A 21446-nucleotide genomic window follows, 5' to 3' on the forward strand; every position below is an offset into this window, starting at 1 on the left:
CTCTCTGTCACTTTGTGACACTTGTTCCAATAAATAAACATGCAGAACATAAAAAAAACACTGATACTATCTTGGAAACATCTTTTTATTCACATAACCAAAAAAATACTTTGACTTCTGCAGACATTATATGTTCATCATAAATGCTACATTCGATTCATCATCTCTGCTCTGAAAATCTTTAACTATATACTTGAGTGCTAGATTGTTTTGTTAGCTAGATTCGAGACTAATCTTTTTTTACTTTTGATCAAAATGGAGTGGGGTGTGAACGTTTTTACAGACCTAGTTCTGGGCACACATGCATACTTTTATCCTCACCATGTTTCAGCAGCAACATCTGGGTTTGCTTTCAGTTTCAGTTTTATTAAACTAAATATCAGGAAGCACAATTGCAGCTATTGTAATGGTATCATTCGAGTTACCACGTCGTCCCCCAAATAATTTCATGTCAGCTCTATACCGTTCTCTGAATAATAAAATAATAAAATCCTCCCCCCCCAAAAAATATATATTTTAAAACTACTAGTTTCTTGGCTGCATGTCAAGTTTGCGTGTTGTAAAAAATAAAACTCACCTTAACATCTTTAGTAGGCTAGCATTGCATCAAGAATAGGGTAATACATCCTCAGTATTGGAAAATAAAATACAGCCCATTATGCTACAAAAATAGTTTGTACAGTCAAATCACTTTATATCAATATACAGACACAAAAAAACACTCTACTACTGTACTTCATTTGCCCAATCCCTCTGCCTCTCCTTCTCTTTCTCGCACTCTTTCTCTTTCCCTCGCCTCATGGTTGCTATGGCAACTGCCTCATCGAAACACATGCTGAGGGGGCTGTTTGTGCTTGTGTCCCTCGCGTCCCTTTCCTCTCCGTCCCTTCTCCTGTCCCTCTCTCCTTTCTCCCCTCCCCTGAGTGTCGGCTGCTCCTTTCTCCCCCCGCCGTCGTCTTCGCCGTCTCCCTCGCACCCTCTGCCCTGCTCCGCCGGGACTCTGGCCGTGTTTTCCCTCTCTCTGTCGGCGTCTCTTTGCTGCTGCTGCTGCCGCATGGTCAGGGCGGTGATTTTGCAGTGCTGCGGCTTCGGGGGCACGACCGGCACGGCTTTTACTTGGTAGACCCTCGGGTTTTTGGAGATGACCAGCTTCCTTCCCACTCCTCCTTGGCTGCTGGCACTTTCCTCGCACTTTCTGCCCTCTTTGAACTCCTTCACATCGCGCCTCACCTCTTTCAGCCGTTTGTCCACACTTGGCGGTGTTCTACGTTGCTCGTCGGCTCTCTCTTTGTCATGGTTCTCTTTGTCCACTCTGTCGTGCTGCTGGGCTTCCTCATTCACGACATGCTTCCCGTGAATGGCTTCTTCTGGTTCACATGTCTCTGTAAGTCCTCCGTTTGTCTCTTGTTCCCCCAACTCCTGCTGCATCTCTGCGTCTGTGAGCGTTTCCTCATCCGTCTCCATTGATTCCTCCGCCACCTCTTCTCTAACTTCTGTCTCGTTCGTCTCTTCTTCGTCCACTTCCACTTCCACTTCCACTTCCACCGTTCCCTCTCCTGAAACCTCTGCTACCTGCTCTTCCTCTTCTCCGACTCTGACATCGCCGATCGTGTCTCCCTCCCCACCGACACTTTCTCTTGCACCCTTCGCCTCGACCTGCTTGCTTTCCTTATCCTCTATCAATTCACATACAACATCCTCAAGTTCAACCCAAATGTCCCCGCCTGTCCTACAAATTGCACCATCATGCTCTGTGTCGCCTCCCTGCATCATTTCTTCATGTTTTTCTTCAGCTATCACTTCAATGCCCCCCTCAGTGGTTTCTTCCCACATGTCATCATCCCTTTCTTTTATTTCCAGAACCATTCCTTGACATATGTCCTCTGTCTCTTTGTACACCTCCCTGTCCTCGCCCTCATCCCCGTCTCCCTCTTTGGTATCACAGGTTTGGGGCTGCTCTGTTGCCCTTACAGAAAAGTCTCCGTTCTCCTCTAAAGAAATGTCATTGGTTTCTTCCGGGACGTCGTGACGAGGTGGGTAATCGTTGCGATGATTGTCAAACACGTCCGCCTCCTCCTCCTCCTCCTCCTCCTCCTCCTCCTCCTCCTCCGCCTCCTCCTCCGCCTCCTCCTCCGCCTTTAGGTCGGCAACGGTGCTTGATTCGTCATCGCTCGGGAGTGGGAAGTCTTCGCAGCAGTGCGTCGATGCCTCTGGAGTGAGAGGTTGTTCTTTGTCACTCGGAGGGTCTTCCATGACAACTTCCTCTGTCGCTTCCCTGCAGATGGATGACACATAGAACCATTTAACATTTAAGACAGCGATATCTTGCTTTGGACAAAATGAAGTTTCAGTGTATTTAGTTGATTTTACATTGCATTAACAGTTAGTTTTTATTATTTAGCGTATAATGTGTGTTACATTGGTGTGATTTGGGAGAAACTATTTTGTGATTTGGAAGAACTTTTTTAAAATTTATTTATGAGGGCTAAACACACTGCAAAAACATGAGATCTACTTTTTGCCCATTTCATGATAGCTTGACTTTATTCACGGCAATATTTGGAGAATTGTTTCATGATTATATGACCTTTCAATATATATATATAGTTTTTTAAAGATTATTTTTGGGGCATTTTTAGGCCTTTATTTGATAGGACAGCTTAGACATGAAAGGGGAGAGAGAGGGGGAATGACATGCAGCAAAGGGCCGCAGGTCAGAGTCGAAACCAGGCCTGCTGCGTTGAGAATTGAGCCTCCGTATATGTGCGCAACCCGTTTTCACTCCGAACTCGTAAAATACGGACGTTTGGACAGTGGCTGTCAGTGTCTGAACTGACAAAAATAGCGCCCTTCAGCGTGTTTGTATAACGTAGCGGGGAGAGCAGCAGCTACACGGCGTTTAGCGAGTAGTATGTAAGGCCGACATTCCGCGTAGGGACATTGGTTGGGGTGGCGGATGGGTCAAACACAGGATTTACAACCAGGAGACAGGTTTTCGTGTCCCCGCGTGGCACGTTTCCTAAAGTCGATTTCTTCTTTAACCGTCCCATTATTCCCGCGTGTCATGGAAACGTAAGCCCACCCACGACCTTTTCCTTAACATAACTGCATCAAAAGGGACGCCAACAGTCCCGACCAAGCGCGCTTAGATAAAGTGCGTTATATGGCGCTAAAGGAGACTTTTGATGGGCGTGCGCTCTACCAGGTGAGCTACACAGGCGCCCGCCTTTCAAAATATTTTAACGGCCTAATTTTATATTTGTAAAAAGCGGAATAGTGGCGTGCCTTGCTGTCTGCCACAGAGCCCTCTCTGATACCCGTGGGTGGTGCTGAAGTATGTCAATTTAAACTCGCTGTTGGTGTTGTTACTTTTGCAGGGAGCAATTGCAAAATAATGGTAAACGCAAAAACAGTTAGTTAACTGACGCAGTACTGTCAGTCGGCAGAAATATCTATCCAAGGTTTGCTAACATTAGCTAAGATATACTACTGTACAACTACTGTTGGCTACTGGTCATACCAGGCCAAGTAAGGTAGCAGCGGCAAAACTGAATAGAGCCAGAGCCAGAGTGTGTTTTATTGTCTTTTTTTTTCCTCCTTTAAACATTATGCTTTAAACCTTCATTAACTGATTTTTTTGGCCACTTGGGGGCAGCACAACAAGCTGTAAACACAACTTTGACATATTATCACCTTTTAAAGTTGAACTTCTTAGCAAACAATTGCCTATTTACACATCCAGCCTGTTCGGCTTTTTAGGTGCTAAATTATCCGCTATGTTCACTAACTAGCCTGCCGTTTGACGTGGAGCAGAGTGTTTTTTTTTCAGAAAACAGCTGCCTGCTGCATGAATGAACTGAACAAAGCTAAAACGCTCTGTAATTATGTGTGGGTTCATCACGTCAGGCAACACCTTTCACATTACATCTGAGCCAGTGTTTCTCAAATTGGGGAAATTTGGAGTACTGTAAGATTGTTGCAAAATGTTCATTTTGCAACATTTAAAAATATGTCACGCATAGTTCCTAAAAATAATTATACTATAATAATGAATGAATTTAGTGATGGATTCTAAACATTTGAAATGTAGTATTTAAATGTGTTTCACTTACATGGTTGTTGTTGAGTAAATCTATCACTGTATTGTACTTCCTTATATAGACTTTTTTATTCTACCAAAAAGGTTTTTCGCCGGTCAGAGGGTACTTGGCTTAAAAAAAACAATTCAAATGCGGTACAATATTGAAAAAAGTTTCAGGACTACTCATCTAAGCCCCTGTTATTATAGAATACTGGTTAAAGCAGCCTTAAAGGTGCATTCAGTGATGAGTAGTTCATCAGCTCAGCCTACGACTGACAGAAATGCACTTGCATGATACATGAAATAACAGGTGTGTTATACATACATATATTGTTATATATTTAAATGTCAAATAGGTATCAATTTCACCTTTGCCTATTTTTTTCCAGTTGCTCTCTTCCCCAGTGAGCTTCCTCTTCCTTCTTTGTTATCTCCTTTTCTTGCAGCGCATCATCTTCTCCCTTATCTTTCCCTTCCACCTGCTCCAGATCTCCAACAGTTGATTCTTCACGTGCAGAAAATGCAAAGTTCAGTGACTGGCATCCTCTGTCCGCAGAGCTCTGGGATTGATGTGCAGGAACTCCATCTAGAGTGCATCTGTCCTGTTCGTGAGTGTCTGGTTCAAAGCTCAAATTCTTTAAGAAGAAATCAGGGGGAAGGCTTTTAACAAACATGCTGTCGTCTTCCTCGCTGCTGAAATCGTTGTCATCGCTGTCCTCCACTGCAGCCTCCTCTTCAGAGCAGGACTCCTCCGGCCCGTGGATGGGGGAGGTCATGTACGGCAGGCTGAGGGATTTAGTGTGTCGGTTGTGTAAGTCGAGGCTGAGCGGCCTGTGCGGATTTAACTCTGCCTGGCTCTGGGTTCGTGTTTGAGGAGCTGGTGGCAGGACTGTCTGCAGCTCTGCAGGATGACTGGAAGGCCGCGCTTGCACCATCACTTCATACTCATCATCTGAGTATCCGGGAGGTTCAACGGAGAACTCGGTCACCTGAGAGGTAAAATAAAGAGACAGGAAGTGCAAGGGAGAAAACTCATCATTTAGCTTTTACCCCAAAGAATATGTGTTAAGAAATATTTTCCACCTTAAATTACTGTTAAAATCTTGTCTGTATAAATACACTCTGGATCAACAGAAGATATTTCCAGGATAATTGCACGAGTTCCGGCATGTGAGCCACGCGCAGGATGTCCCTCCCCTTCCGCTCTCTGTGTGTTGCCATTCTCAAACTGTGGTCGCTTCGGGAAACAACAACAAACTTCGAGCTAGCAAGCTACACATTTTGCAAGTTTTCAAGAAAATTTGGATGGTGCAACAAGGCAGGCCTGCTTGCTTCTTTGGGGGAATGATTGTAAAGATTTACAAAGAATATGTTTAAGGCATTTACTCTCTAACTGGGAGGTATTGGGACCGATTGGTGGAATTGTGCACACGGCGATACACTGGTAAGAGCAATTGAGGTTTAACCATGTATCCAGCTAATTTAAATAGCTCAGGTTACTGCTCAGGTTGTGTCACCAGTTAACTTCATTTCAAAGAAATGCAAACAACCCAGAGTGTTTTTTTCTCCCAGAATGCATCTGTGGAGGAGCCAGACCTTACTCCACAGCGCTGTGGAGATAGAGCTGACAATGTGAGACTAGTACAGATACAACAACACACACACCTGGTAGGAGACACTGCTGTCCATGCAGTCCATTTGGTCCAGGAATTCAAAGTTATCTTGAACGTAGCCCGACATCTCCTGGTCGTCCCCCTCCACCGCAGTGGAGTTGTGGACGTCAGACGTGTCAAACACACAGTCTCCAGCAGGCGGAGTCACCACTGGCTCACAATCAGCTGGGTTCAGCCCTTTCATTTCTGGAAATGAAGCACGGTCTAAGACTAGAAAGAGCTTATATTATTTAGAAGTATTCAGATTCTTACTTAAGTAAAAGTACTAATACCCAGGGGCGATTCCAGGATCAGACCTTTAGGGGGGCTCAGCCACTAATGAGAATGTGACACAGTGCCTTGCAAAAGTGTTAACCCCTCCTGCTAAATCAGTAATTTCATTAGCCGATAATCTCTGCGCTAGCTACTGAACAACAACGTTATTAATCATGTAATAATCATAGTGATGGAACTAAACGGATGGAGTCTTGCACAACCACCTCTGATTGGCCAAAACTACGTCTCTGTTAACCCTTTCCTTGACCGGGTTACAGGTGCATAGCATCGGCGACAGACACACAGGATATTAAACCTGTTTCAAGCCCTTTGAACCTGTAATTGTTTGTCCTCTGTCACTAACAGACAAGTTCGCAAACTCTCACTTGAAGCACCAAAATTGATTTAAAAAACAATGTATTATTATAATTTGTAGGGTGGCTGAGGTAAAATTTAGGGCTTGAGCCCCCCTAAAAAGGGTCTAAAATCGCCCATGCTAATACTACACTGTAAAACGACTCTGTTACAAGTAAAAGTTCTGCATTGAAAACGTTAAAGTATGTAAGTATCATCTGGAAAATGTACTTAACCCTCCTGTTGTCCTTGGGTCAAAATTGACCCGTTTTCAAACTTTCCATATCAAAAATTCAAACAAATTGCCCCTAAATAACACGGATGGTTCCATACAACGCTCTTCGCAAGTAAAATGTAGGATCGGATCACTACTTTCATTGAATTCTGGGTATTATTCAAATGTATAGCCTTTAAATTTTTTTTTTAAATGGTTTCAATACAGTATCCTGACTAAACTTTGCCTTTGATCTTAACTATTTTTCAAAACAATTTATAATTTCTGCTTTTTAACAAAACAATTAGGTATGATTTGATATGAATGAGGTTTATTGACCACAAATTTCAAAAATAATTGTAAAACTAGTGGTAATAAGTTGGTGTAAGTGGTGTACATACTGGTGGTAGTGGGGAACAAAGTTCATTTTTAGTTTTGAAGTAAAAGTACTCCCATTTTAGAAACTCTCATTTTAGAAACTGGAACCGATCCAAACAGTTTAATGGTCCAATCATTTCAGCTGGACTTGTAGCTGTTATATTGTTGGCTAGTTTCATTTACAATAAAACATCATATGTATAAACTATAGTACACGTGTTTTGTGTGCAAACATCTTAATGTGTAAAGTAACTAGTAACTAAAGATGTCAGATAAATGTAGTGGAGTAAAAAGTACAATATTTCTCTCTGAGATGTAGCGGAGTAGAAGTAGAAAGTGGCATGAAAAGAAAAGACTCAAGTAAAGTACAAGTACCCTGAAATTTGTACTTGAGTACAGTACTTGAGTATATCTACTTAGTTACATTCCACCACTGAATGCAATAAAATAAACGTATATGCTTATGAAATAGGTGAAATTACCCATGTAGTCGTCACCATCCTTGTCATCACCAACAGCAGTATCTTCCTCGGTGTTGGAGGCTTGTTCCTCTCTGGGCACATCTTCCAGCTCTGGCTTGCAGCTACATTCTTCTCTGACTTCCTCCTCCTCTTCCTCCTTCTCCTCCTCCTCTTTCTGTACTTCCCGTTCTTCCTCCCCACCACCACCTGCCACTGTATTCCATGCTGCTTCCGCCACTCCTTTCTTGCCTGTCACTTTCTCACTGGAATTCTTCTCCTCTTCCTCAACCTTTCTGCTCTCTTCCACCTTCTTTTCCATTCCTCTGCTTTCACTCCTCTCCACCTTCTCTCCTCCCTCCCTCCCTTCCACCCTGTCCCCTGCATCCTTATCCCTGCCCCGGTGGATGACCCTGTCGCCCCCGCCCCCCTGCAGCACCCCTAATGCCAGGTTGGAGGTGATGTGAAGGGGCACAGTGACCGTGGTGGGCCCTGTGATGTGCATGGCTGCTCTTCGGCCCACTTTAGTGGAGAGTCCCGGGGATCTGGACTGAGTCTTGTTGCCTGTGACTCCCAAACCTTCGGAGCCAAAGGAAGTGTAGGTGCCCTGGGTCCCCGAACCCCCGCTCACTAACCCTGTTCCCCTGCGGTACGTCACGGCATATTCACTGCCACCGATCGCGCCGGCGGATGGTGTGACCTCAGAGCCAGAGTTGGGGGAGGGGGTGACCAGGGGAGACAAGTTGGTGGATGGAGGGCGCTGCCCGGTACGTCTGGAAACTGCAAAGAAATAAAACGGACAGATAAAACCAGAGGCTAAGTGTAACTTTTTTTTTTTTACTTTTTATCTGATCCAAAGTATGACTTTTAATCTGTTTCACAGAAAGATGTGTATCTTTGGTCTAACCCCTTTTCAAGGTTTTCTATATCAGAAATTAGGGTTTCTTTCAACAAAATTGCCCAAAAATAATGGATGGTTCCATGCAACACTCTTCGCAAGTACAATTAAAATGTTTAAGAAAAAAAAAATGACAAAAGCGCCAACACGAGGGTTAAGGGGTCAGTACACAAACTAGAAAAGTTCCCCCACATATCCTCAGGGTTGTCCTGCCATGAAAGATGTTCAGTTTTTATGTGCAGGGTCTTAATCTGTCTCTGAAACTTCTCAAAAGTCAAAGTAATCTTTTTTTTCTGGTTGTGGTGCTCTAAGCATTACAATTTGTTGTGTCTTGCAATTCCCAATTCCCAGTTACTCTGAATAATACAGTCAAACATTTCCCCTGGAACTACTTTTTTTATAAAATAGTCCCTATATTGAAAGCATGTTCTGCTGATGATTCAGGGAAACAGGGACATTGTTTATGTAAGGACTAGTATTTTTGAGTATTTCAAATGTTGTTTTTTTATTTATTTGAGCAGCACAAACAAGATGTAATACATTAAGTTTCACAGGCAGGCATCTCCATGCTTTAGTTACATGAGAATGTGTTTATCTATACATTTATTTTGGTCATTTTGGGCAAACAAAACAGATATGGGTTTTTATTTCTCCTTTGTGTGCGCAGAGTTAAATAATTAGTTTCTTCAATCGTTGAAATATTTATCGTTCTGACAATGTGTTGGGAAATGTGCAACAAGAGCAGTACCTTCGTTTGGATAGGGTGGGGTGCTGAGGGAGTCCATGCTTCTTGCCGGTCTCAAAGCAGGCCTGTCTTTCTCTGAAACAAAGAGAAAATATGAAACTGGGCTGAGGGTAAAGAAACGAGGGACGGAAGGGAGAGATGGATCTCACTTCAGAGTACGGTACCGTTCTGTTGTAATATGGTACAAATGACCTTCTAATAAGATAGAACAGTGGGAAATAACAACGCATCTCACTTCTGTCCCTAATAAGGATGTAACTAAACTGTAATCCTTTGATGTAAATTTACAGCTAAAATCTCACAGTATCTTACTGTTTTAATGTTGTACAGGATCATACTGTAAATGGCAATGCATTCTGGGAGAAAATAATAAACAGCATTATATTACATAAATATATTACAGCACTGTCTCAGAAGGTTACAGGTATTTACTGTTAATACAAGTGCATCTCGGCAAAATAAAGAAAAAGCGGGAATTACACTTTGAAATATTCATTTTTCACCAGTCCAAATTAGGCTTTTAAGGAATTCTTGGATTAGGAGCTAATAATTTCCGAGACAATGTTTATTACATAGCCTATTTATTACATATTATGGGCTATGGTTTACGGCAGAGTGTGTCTATTCTTTGTGTGTGTGTGTGTTTGCGCGTGTGTGTGTGTGTGTGTGTGTGTGTGTGTGTGTGTGTGTGTGTGTGTGTGTGTGTGTGTGTGTGTGTGTGTGTGTGTGTGTGTGTGTGTGTGTGTGTGTGTGTTATTTTGGCAAAGGACAGAAGAGATATGAAGACCGTTCAACTTTTCTTTCTTATGTGACCAAGCTGCTATCAGTATATTATGTAATGTAAATTAAAGCCTATATGTGGTTGGATAGTAACAAGGCATTCAATGTTCTAATATATATATATATACCACCTACTAATTCGGCGGGACTCCGGAGAGCATCCATGAGGGACTGTGTGAAGTAGACCAGAGGTCTCAATGTGGTTTGACATAGTTTTTCTTCTCATTTGAGCAACAAATGATACTAAAAGGCTCTGCCCGATATTTGGTTTCTAAATAGAGTGTAATTTGGTATAACAGTGTCTTATAAGTATATTTTTGGGTTTAATACGGCAATATACAGAGTTTCTAGTCACAGCATAATTTAGGTGTATGGTGTCTAAAACTGTGTTTTGTGTCATTTCCTGTCTAATAAAGACCACATAATTTCTACTTACTTACTGTCTTATTTATGTACAAATTACAGCATCATTTAGGTCTAGGACCTTATATAATTTCCTTTGCATAAATAATGACATATGCACCATAAATTGTTGCAGAGAATTTCACCCCCATGTTGAAACCAAAGTTGCCTAACTTGCCTAACTAACATTACCAGAGGCCACAATATTTGTCAGACATTTTCAATTATGATTATCAGTTTTCAACAGAAGTGTCTTCCTTTGCCAGAGAAGTGAGTCATCTTCCCCTGCTATACACATGTATGAACCTCAATGGGAGGGTTTTACAGTTTAAATTGTAGAATGTAGTTAAACAATAAACACAGATGGAAAACATTGTAATTCATTTAAAAGGAAACCATCAAGGTCAACTAGCAGGACTAATAACCATAATGAGGTTTTGTACCTTTGGCTGAGTGTTTGTGCCTCCGCCGGTTGTCCTGGAACCGCCCCCCGATGTTGAAGATGGACATCCACTTCCTGCCTTTGAGAGATCCTTTCCTCCTGAACGACACACAGAAAAGAACCTGTTTTATAAATGAGTTACTTGATGTAATATCATCATGGCAGGAAAACACTGTAAGCATCTTTCAACCACGAATATTGTACCCTTACAATCAGGTCTAACATGAGCTAAGGTTCTCTAAATGCATGCACGGCACTGTACTGTCACTTTAAATCTCTTTATTTTCCTCATCTTACAGAGGATGTACCAGGTGATAATTATTGACCTTTGACCTGTGTATAGCCATGTTTCCATCCACACATTTTTATGCGAACAAAGTAATATGGAATGAAAAGTGCCTTACGGAAACAATACAATTTGATTGAATTTCATGAATATCGACACCAAGTTTGTACATTCGATGTCATCGGATTTTCTCTTAATCAGCTTATGCAATAAACGCTGATGTAAACGCTGTTTGCCAAATAAATAATGAACTGTGATTACATTTTAGGTAATTTTATTGTTGCAACCGCCATAAAACAAAGAAGAAGAAGTTTTAGATCATTTCCGCCTCGTATTTCCGCTTTCTTTGCAGTGGATGAACAAGAGACTTTTTAAATTTAAATTACCAGCTAAATATAACGGCTATCTAAGTTACTGCAATCTAAGAAATGCAATAACGTGATTCTGCATCATCATAGCAATGTTTTGATAGCGTCGTTGTTGTCTTATTATAGCTTGATATGTCGCTATGAGTTGGCACATAAGCACTATTACAACTTGTGCAGTATTAATCATTTGTACATTTTGGCGATCAAAACTTTGGTCGCAAATGTTAGCTTGAATGTTGTGTGATTTAGTACGAAAAATAATGGAAACACCTGTCTGAAATGTATTCCATATACCAATTTGACCACAAAACAGCATGTGACGTCATTACGCAACAGGTTTTTATTCGCTTTAAAGCTGTTGGACGGAAACACACTCTCACCGGCTTTAGTCGCATGAAAGTTTTTAGCGAACTTTAGATATTTCGATTGACAAGTGGATGGAAACATAGCTTATGACAAACTTCCGATCAACCAGATGAGTCCTAAAAAATAATGAGTGTACTAACTTGTCAGTGCCTTCGATGATGGAGTGGTAAGGTCTCATGGCTAGAGGACCGTCTCCTGGACTGATATTACCAAAGTTGTGGAGAGGCTTCATAGAAGAGGACTTGAAAAACCCTTCCTCCTGATTGGAAATCGCTGACGGGGAGGGGAGGGACTTTCTTCTCTCGTTTGATGCACCTGAATACAGAAAGCAGAAGTAAGTCAGTATGCATAGTTAGCAGGGTTTTCCCTACCATTATAAGTCTTAGGTGCGGTTGGACTTTTTTAGCAAGTTTTATCTTAAGCTTTTTGAGCGTTATCTATTATCTGCGCTAGCTTTTCCAAAGTTTTAGACTCATATATGGTGATTATAATGGTCAAAAATTATGTCGAATTGCATGTTATTTTTAATTGAAAAACAACATTTTCTTTAGGAACGACCCCTAAATCCCTCCGCCAAATATGCACACCTAAGTCTTCGATAAACCCAGGGAAACCACTGAGTTAGGCGTGTGAAACCAAATGGAAACAAAGTGTTATTATCAGGCCGGTGTGTTACCTTGTTCAGGAAACAGCTGAGGGACGTGGTTAAGGATGAACTCCACCACGATGGACTGAACCCTGACCTCCATGAAGGCTGCTGTACCGTTAAACCCAGACGCCTCAATGTCCTTGGACCTAACACACAGATTGGGTGATTGGTTGATTGATTGATTGGTTGTTGGAAAGAAAAATGGAAAAGAAGAAATCAAATGCATGTTGACAGAAAATAAAGCAAGGATAACCACAGGTGAATAAATAAACAGATATATAGTTTTTTTATCATCATGGCGATATCAACTGGCGCAATAAACACATTGTGAAAGGATGCGACACATCGCGAAAGGCTGCGACACATCACGATAGACCCTCAGAGATTTTTTGTGTTGGATATATACTGTAGATAAAAATCAGCAGAAAACTGCATTTTAAAATGTAACTGTCATTCATTTTTAGTGGTGCCTTTTATATTCCATTCAATGTTCAATTTGTTCAATAAAAGAATGTTAGAAATTATTTCCTTTCATTTGTTTTAAATTCAACAAGTGTTTTTTTCAAAGGTTATTTTTTGGGCATTTTAGGCCTCTATTTCTATAGGACAGCTGAAGACATGAAAGGGGAGAGAGAGGGGGAATGGCATGCAGCAAAGGGTTGCAGGTCGGAGTCAAACCTGCGGCCGCTGCATCGAAGAGTGGACCTCTATACATGGGCTCCACCAGGTGAGCTACCCAGGCGCCCTAAATTCAACAAGCAGTTTGATGTATTTTGGCAGAATATTGAAAGCAAAGCCAGGACTGAGAACCCTTCATATTTTTATTTATCGCAACAATATCCAACAACATTTTTGAATATTGCATATTTTCTTCATATAGTGCAGCCCTGATAGATAGATTATTGAAAGGATTAATGAATAAATGCAGGAGAAAATGAAGTAGAGTGACGGAAGGAGGGAAGGTAGAGGGGAAAACAGTGAAAGAATGAATGAATGGAAGGATGAGAAGATGGGTAGGGATGAATGTATGGAAGGAATGGGGAAATTAAGCATCATGACAAATCAAATTAAGCATCATGACAAATCAATCCTGCTTCGTGTTCCTCTGAAACAGCTTGTGTATATTTTCCAGAGGTGGAAAGTAACGATTTACAATTAATGACGTTACTGTAACTAGGTAGTTTTTTTGTCCACCTCAATATGTTTTGTTTGAAGTATTGCACTTTGCTAAATTTAAATCTTATCCTTTACTGAGTAAAAAAAAAAACTATCTGTCAACAAACTCAAATCAAAAGTGGCTTTGTCCCCTTATTCAAATACTGTGATTTGAATAAAAAAGTACAATAAGTATGAAAAAGCTATTAAATTTGTATAAATATAAAAAAGCATATGTCTCTCTGCTGTTAAAAAGTAACTAAGTAACTTTTACCCTGAGTAAATTTTAAATGAGCTACTTTTTACTTTTCCTTGAGTAGATTTTTATACCCGTAATTTTACTTGTACTTAAGTAAAGTTCATCAAAGTAATAGTACTCTTACTCAAGTAGAATATTTTTGTACTCTTTCCACCTCTGATATATCCCAGCAGAGTGTGGCTCAGTGTCTTGCTCAAAGGCACCTCACATATATTATGAAACATTATAATATGAGCAAACCTGAGCAGATTGGGGGCCCAGACGATGGCCAAGTTCCTGGAGTGCATGTTGGTCTCTGAGCAATAAGAGGCCATTCTGACAAGATGGCGCATCAGAAACTCCAGAGTCCTGATGGCAAGAGAGTGAAGCGCTGAGTCAATGAGTGACAAACAAAATAAAAGCTTTCAAATAGTGTGAATTGGCTAAATCATTTATCTCTATGTTGATGACTGTGTTAATGACTTTAACAAGAGGCTAGAAGGAAGAAGAAAGTTGAAAAACTGAACAAAAAGGCAGGCCACATGTAGATGCCCCCAGTTTTTCCTAACTAGTGTGGACTTTGTAAAAATCCCCCAAAATCATCCAAACTGGAAGTAAAATAATGTAAAAAAAAACTGTAAGGGTTCCCACTGGATGGTTTAACTGCAGAGAAAAACAGACTTTAACCTGCTTTCTCAGCGCAGAAACGTTTTTATGTAGTTTTCATGTAGAAAGCAGCATGTAATGAATAAAAGAGGCCCTCAGACAGTTATACTGGACTGTACCTGTAATGTGGTGCCGGTAGTTCTTGCAGCACATCTCGGATCTTTACCAGCCTGTCCTCCTCCAGCTGGATGGCCACAGCCTCCTGTAACACAGATGTGGGTTTAAAAGAATATGTTAGTACAATGTATCACTTTTAATTCTAATTTAGTATTTGTTGGAAATATGGCACATATAGGGAGATCTGGACTTAATCTGATGTATATATTTCATATACTTCCAGGCTAGGAAATTAATGAGTAATTTCAATGAATACATTTTTTTGCATGAAAAAATATGTCCAGCCCAAACAGGCTTACAACACACCATTATTTACAACAAAGGATCACATACCAAATAGTAGCAACATAAATTACATACTATATTAAACAAATTAATCTTCTTGTCATTTTCCCCATGCTTCAGAGACAAAGATCGCCAACTTATACACATTCAATTTAAACAACCACTCCATTTTGTCGTCATCGGTACACTAAAACATTTCTGAATTTTGAATATTTCATTTAGGATGGACATTGTTAACTCATCATAGGTACTTTATTTATGTGAAATGGTTGCATGTCGGAGCTACTCACCGCAAACTTGTCGTACAGCTGGTATGTGAGCAGAGGGTTGGGCAGCTCTCTGAAGTAAGCTTTACACAGAGAGCTGACACAGTGGATGTCCTGCAGGTACACATCCTTGTGCAGATCTGGAGTCCCCTCGCTCTCAAACTCACCCCTGGTTGTATGCACACATAGATTCACTTTAGAGCAGCGATATTCAACAAGGGGTCCGTGACCCCTAAGGGGATCCTCAGAGTAAGTGCAGGGGCGCCGCCAAATTATTAAAAGAAAATGTAGATTTTCAAAAAGGAAAATCTGTCTAACAATATACAATACTATGAATCCAACATATAAGTAATAGCAAAGATAAATTGGCCTATATGTATATATTTTTTTTATTAATTTACACATTGAAGATAAACTTACTACAGGTAAGGTAGCCACTATGGTAGCCTAAAGTTAAGCTTAAGGATTCCCTGTGCCTTCCACATGTATGTTAAACATTAAAACATGATGTATAAATAATACATTAATATAAATTTATTTTCATGCAACCAGCCTATTTTAACATCTACATCTGCTCTAGAGGTATATATCAACACAACATTAAAACTCCGGTGGAGCATACATTCACACATAATAGGTTCAAAGAAACGTGCCTTAGTTTCTGTATGTTGGACGACACTCCAGACAACCTGTAGATGCCATCCACGATTCCCTGTTTCTCAACAAATTCACTGCAGTATTGCAAGACCTGAGGAACTGTGTGAAACAGTGAATTCATGAAATGAATGTTAACATAAAAATGATATGCAAAATGTTCAATTCATTGACTTCATTCCAAAAAAATCTGCTTTTATGTATTGATTCTGTGTGTTTCTCTGTGTTTCATAAACAGTAGTCAGATCCCTTATATGTTTCGATTATTGTGACACATAGGTGATATAAAGAAAGTCACACTGCTATGTCGTGACTATGACTTATTTTATTCTATATGGACACCTAGTTGTGATTGAAACATCATGTTTATGGAGAAAAAAAGAAGCTTTGGGAATGAAATAGCAACGTGCAGGGATTTTTCCCCATTTTTTGCAGATTATTGTTAACCAGCACCTGCAAATCATTTATGATTATGTACCTGCTGATGATTGCCAAACATGTAATGCACAAAATATGTAGTGCAAATATGTATTAGCATCATATCGTAACATATTGAAAGCATGGAGTATGAGTACTGTATCAAAAATGATTTAAGACACAATGTACAGACATGTATTTTGGGAAACCATTGTTTTTGCCTGAAATATCTCAACAACTATTTAATGGATTGCCATAAAAATTCATAGAGACATTCATGGTCCACAGAGGATAAGTCCTACTGACTTTGCAGATTCTCTGACATTTCCGCTGGAGTCTCCATCAGGTTCCTATTTTTGGTTTTGTTTATTGAAATATCTCACCAACTACTGGATGGATTAGTACAGACGTTTATGTTCAAAATGAAAAAGCAAAATCCACTCTGAGGGAGTTTGCAATGGCAGGATGGACTGTTGAACACAGACTACTGAGAGAAATAAAATAGTCGCATGTACTCACGAGGCTCACAATATAAAGTGCTCAAGAGTTACTCATTCGAGCATTTGTGTAGACCCGGTGTGGTTAATGCTGTGTGGCTTGAAAAAATGATTGAACATGTACTATAAAAATGCATGTGCAAGTGTTTCTCATTACTTCAAAATGACAAACCAAGCATTTTTAAAAAACATGACAAATGTTCTGACCAAATATCAACTGTAGAAAACCATCACTCCCGTTGAATGATTCTCTTACCAACGGTAGAGTGAAGTTTAGAGGATGTCATTTGTGGTTTTGAAATATTCACAAAAACACATTGGGTAACACTTCTATTTGGCCAACTAAATGAGGACATTTATCCATATCTTACACATATTGTTAGATAAACTCTGTATGATTATTAACACTGTTGTTTCTGGTGAGGTTACATACACATCTATTGATATATAATCTGTACAGCATGGTGTTTAGTGTGTGTGTGTGTGTGTGTGTGTGTGTGTGTTGTAATGCCTGTCATGAAGAAAATGGTTACAGGACTAAGTCAGTTCACTTACTCTCTTGATTGGAGGCAGCCAGGTGCTCCAGCAGATCACATCCAAACACCTTGTCTTTGTTCCCTCCTTTTCTTCGAACTCTCCGCATCTCTACCCGTCTGCAGTTTCACCTCACATTCAGACCGGCCCGAGCTGCTCTGTTTGTGACCGTCAGACTGCCTGACTGTCTGTCTGTCTGTCTGTCTGTGTGGCTGCTGGATGTGTTGCCCCACTCGGTTAATGAGATAATGACTTCGTAGAGGCCCTGCACATTTCACAGATTTGACCGTGCTGCTGCTGCTGCTTCTGGCTCCCTTGCCTCAGTGCATGTTGTTGGGTGCAGGTTGTTTCCTCTATAGGCTGCATTCCATTTGGAGTTCATACGTTAAAGCTGGAGCGTTTGGACATACTTTAGGTTATCGTCCACCCTGCGAAAAGCAGAAATAACAAATCTCATTCTGCAAACACCAGCTTCAGGTTGCGGACCAAAATCTCCCCCAGAATCAAACGACAATCTGCTCTGAATCCTCAGCGTGCCTATGTGGCTGTCTACTTCCCCCCTGATGAACGTAATTTATTTTCGAATGAAAGGCCACACCCTTGCCTCTGTACTTCTCCTATTCAGGGAAGTGTACCTCAGAATGTTTCACTCCAATCACACCATACTGTCTCTGTGTGCTGGTGGACCCACCTAAACGTCCATTCTCAGCTCCGGCCTGAGGACTGAGTTCAGCCCAGGCCCGGTCTCTGCTTCCTGCCTGCATGCCACGGCCATTGCGGCCCCACTTTTTTCACTGCAGCGGAAGTCGAGCACTCTTTAAGCCTGAACATATAGACTCACACAGCCGTTCAAACTCACTCCCCACCCGCTCCATCTTCCTGACACCTGCTACTGCTCTCCTTCTGTCCACCATCCCTCTCTATCTGTCCACTTTTAGGAAAGAGTTCAAACATAGAAATGTGAGGAAATAAAAAAAAGTTCAAAAGCGAATAAGAGTGTTCCTACCTTCACTCTGCATCGGCAAACAAGTAGCAGCATAAAATGATGACGCAAGAAACCACTAAACTTCCCCTGTTAACTTCCTGAGTGTCTCTCCTTCTCTTGTGCTTTCTCTCTGTATGTGGCCCACGGTTTCTCCGCCTATGCTGACTGAGTAGGGAAATCAGTTTAGTGTATCTGTTCAATGCATCTATTTCCCTTTATGTGCCCTGTTTGCCTCTGGACCGAGCTCCATGTGTGCGTCTCACCCTGACAAAAAGAAATGGACATTTAATGTACGTACTGTATATGACAAATTCAACTCATTTCAGCCCATTTCCTTTGACTGTCAGTTGTACATCAATGCTACATGCCAATACGAACCCCTACAAACTAAAGCAACACACAGGGCCTCAGTGAGCTATATACAGTAGAAGTCTCACAAAGTTCAACAAAGGCTCCTAAAGTACTAGTGCAATTACCACAAATTACTTCAACATGCAACAAAACGATACCGAAGACCCAACAGAAACTAAAACTACAACAAATAAATCACAAGTTGGCACAAATGACTACAGATTAACAAACAGTAACACGTAGTACAGGAATCTTTATAATGTACTGCAAACCACCACAAAGCATATCCCAAAGTACCACAAACATACCACATTATTACATAGAACCAAAGAGAATATCAATCAGCTTAGCCAAGTACCAGGAGCTTCCATAAAGTACTAACAAGGGACGCAAAAAGCATATGGTGAAATATCCAAGAGTACTAAAATAACCACAAAGTACAACAAAGAATCACAAACTACAACATTAATACAAATAATTGTGGAATACCACAATACCACAAAGTAAATATGCTCTCCATTACAAGTAAAAGTTTAAAATGTTACATAAGTAAAAGTACAGAAGTATTAGCAACTAAATATGCTTTTACTTTGTTACTGTAGCAGTGGTGGTAATTTAATGCAGTAGAAGTGTAAAGCATCATGAAATGGAAATACTCAAGTGAAGTACCTCAAAATTGTGTTTAAATGTGCTGTGAAGATCCAGGATTTAGCCCAAAAATGTGAACATCGACAACTTCTCAGTCCCTCCCCCCTTTCCGCTAAAGCCCAAAACGGTCTCCTAAGCCCCTCCTCCCACAAGGGAGAATGAATGAGTGTGCATGAGCAGTGATTGACACGCAGTTAGACACAACCCATTGTTTTGTGTGTTGTAGCAGTGTTTTGCCATTGAGAATGAGCTAGCATGCTAGCATGCTAACGGTTAGCCCCATAGGCCCCTCGTATCGGCTTGTGATGTAGAAAGCCGTGCAGCTCACCAGGAGACTGAAGGCAGGACACATTCAGAAACCATATCTCACTCAAAACAGCATGGATGGATTTTTTCAAAGTTTGTATGTGTGTGGAAGCACCAGAGACACAAAATAACACCCCAAATCCCATAAAAAGTGCTTTTTTCATAATATGGGCACTTAAAATTACCTGCTTAATGTAGTTCTACTCTACTAGCAAATATGACAGAGAGTTAGTTTTATAAGGCTTACCTACTGCAGCTTTAAGCATAATACTAAATGTATTTAGTTATATATTATATTTTAGACATTGGTTAAGAAGAAAATACCTGGATATTACTTGGGCATTGGTGTACTACAGGGATCTTCAACAGGAGTCAATGCAGGGGGGCCTCCAAATTATTATTATATTAAATTTTTTCAAAAAGTAAAAAGTCTTAACACAAATCCAACATAATATTAGCAAATATAAATCCCTACTGCTGACTGGCCTTTAGGTAAGGTAGTCGCTAAGGCCATCCACAGATACAGTTAATCCTATTACTCAGTGTGCCACATGTTTAACATTAAAACATGATTTATTAAATTATGCCAACAATTATTAGGCTATTTTAATAGCTTAGTATTCTATGCAAAAAAGGTATGTATAAAGTCTTTAGGCCGCCCTACAAGTTATTGTAGGCCCAGTTTATTATGCAACTTCATGTTATACAATATATGTAGTAGGGGGTCCCTGCTCCGCCTTTCTTTTAGTTAAGGGGTCCTTGGCTTAAAACACATTGAAGATCCCTGGTGTACTATATACTGTGCGATATTGTATTAAATAGAATAATGAGATATTATAAAAGATTGTGGACGTTTGTATTGTGATTACTGTAGTACACTCTGGGCCAGATGTACTAACGCTTTTGCGCCGACTTCAGGCGTATTTGTTTCGCAACGTGCGCGTAAAAAGCATGGCGAGGTATGTACAAACAGGCCGCACTGAGGTAAAAGCGCAGACTGCCTGTCGCGGGAACTGAAAATGGCAAATTTCACTTTTCCGTGTCATGCATATGCATTCACGGGAGGGTCAAGGGGAAAGTGGAAGTTTCCCATAAAGAGATGGGAGGGGAAGCGTAAAGTGCGCCTAATTATATATTCCACGGTATGTACAAAAACCACCTGTCAAAGAGCGCCTCTATTTTGCGGTGAAAATTCTCTGCCTCTTAAAAGCAGGTGTAAACCAGGAAGCGGGTTTCCTCGCATATGCCTCCTGGTGAAATGGCAGCAGTAATCCGAGCAAGACGAAGACATTTTTGCCACAAGGATCACACTTTTTCAGTTGAGTGAACATGAAATCATTTAGCGTTACAGATTAAGCAGCCATGCAATATTACAGTTACTGGAAGAAATCAAAGATGACATTGAATCTCCAACTCAGCGTTCACATTCCATTCCAGCAGTTGTTAAACTCCTCGCTACATTACAAATATTGGCAGTAGAAGATCCAGGACTTAGCCAAAAAAATGTAACATCGACAACTTCTCAGTCCTTCACCCCTTTCCGTTAAAGCCCAAAACTGTCTCCGAAGCCCCTCCCCCCACAAGGGAGAATGAATGCGTGTGCATGAGCAGTGATTGACACGGTTAGACACCCCCCCCGGCCCTGATTGGTGCATCTGAATTTTTGCAAATCGCACTACAGACTGTAGGTGGTGCCTGATGCGAGGATTACCCGATGAACTGCAGGTTTGGTAAATACGACGTAAGCTGAAGTATCTGTATGTAGTAGCTGTACGTACATCTGGCCCTGTGTCTCTGTGTGGTAGTTTGTGGCTGGGCTTTACCCTGGAGAGAGGTCATTAATCCAAGCCCCTAATTCAGTGTTTATAAATTATCACAGATGGCTTTATAAATTGGTTAATAAAGCCATTACCAATGTTTTATAGAGCCTAATGTTAAAAAAGTGACTAAAGTCAAGTAATGGGCTACTTGTGGGTTT

The 21446-nt window shown here is 40.8% G+C and overlaps 1 protein-coding gene across 1 annotated transcript; it reads right to left on the reverse strand.

Moving 5' to 3' along the window:
- Positions 1–67: 67 nt before the first annotated feature.
- Positions 68–18014, reverse strand: si:dkeyp-68b7.12 (rho GTPase-activating protein 30). The gene is made up of 14 exons (XM_039816022.1): positions 17200–18014; positions 15730–15832; positions 15101–15245; positions 14528–14610; positions 14004–14111; positions 12377–12495; positions 11841–12015; positions 10682–10779; positions 9060–9131; positions 7438–8193; positions 5747–5964; positions 4451–5070; positions 2125–2275; positions 68–2076 (listed from the first exon to the last, which is right to left on the reverse strand). The coding sequence occupies exons 1-14, from the start codon at positions 17285–17287 to the stop codon at positions 727–729; spliced, it is 4086 nt and encodes a 1361-aa protein (XP_039671956.1). The 5' UTR covers positions 17288–18014; the 3' UTR covers positions 68–726.
- Between the last annotated feature and the right edge of the window lie 3432 nt (positions 18015–21446).

The sequence above is a fragment of the Perca fluviatilis genome, chromosome 11 (genome assembly GCF_010015445.1).
Source record: "Perca fluviatilis chromosome 11, GENO_Pfluv_1.0, whole genome shotgun sequence".
NCBI lineage: Eukaryota > Metazoa > Chordata > Actinopteri > Perciformes > Percidae > Perca > Perca fluviatilis.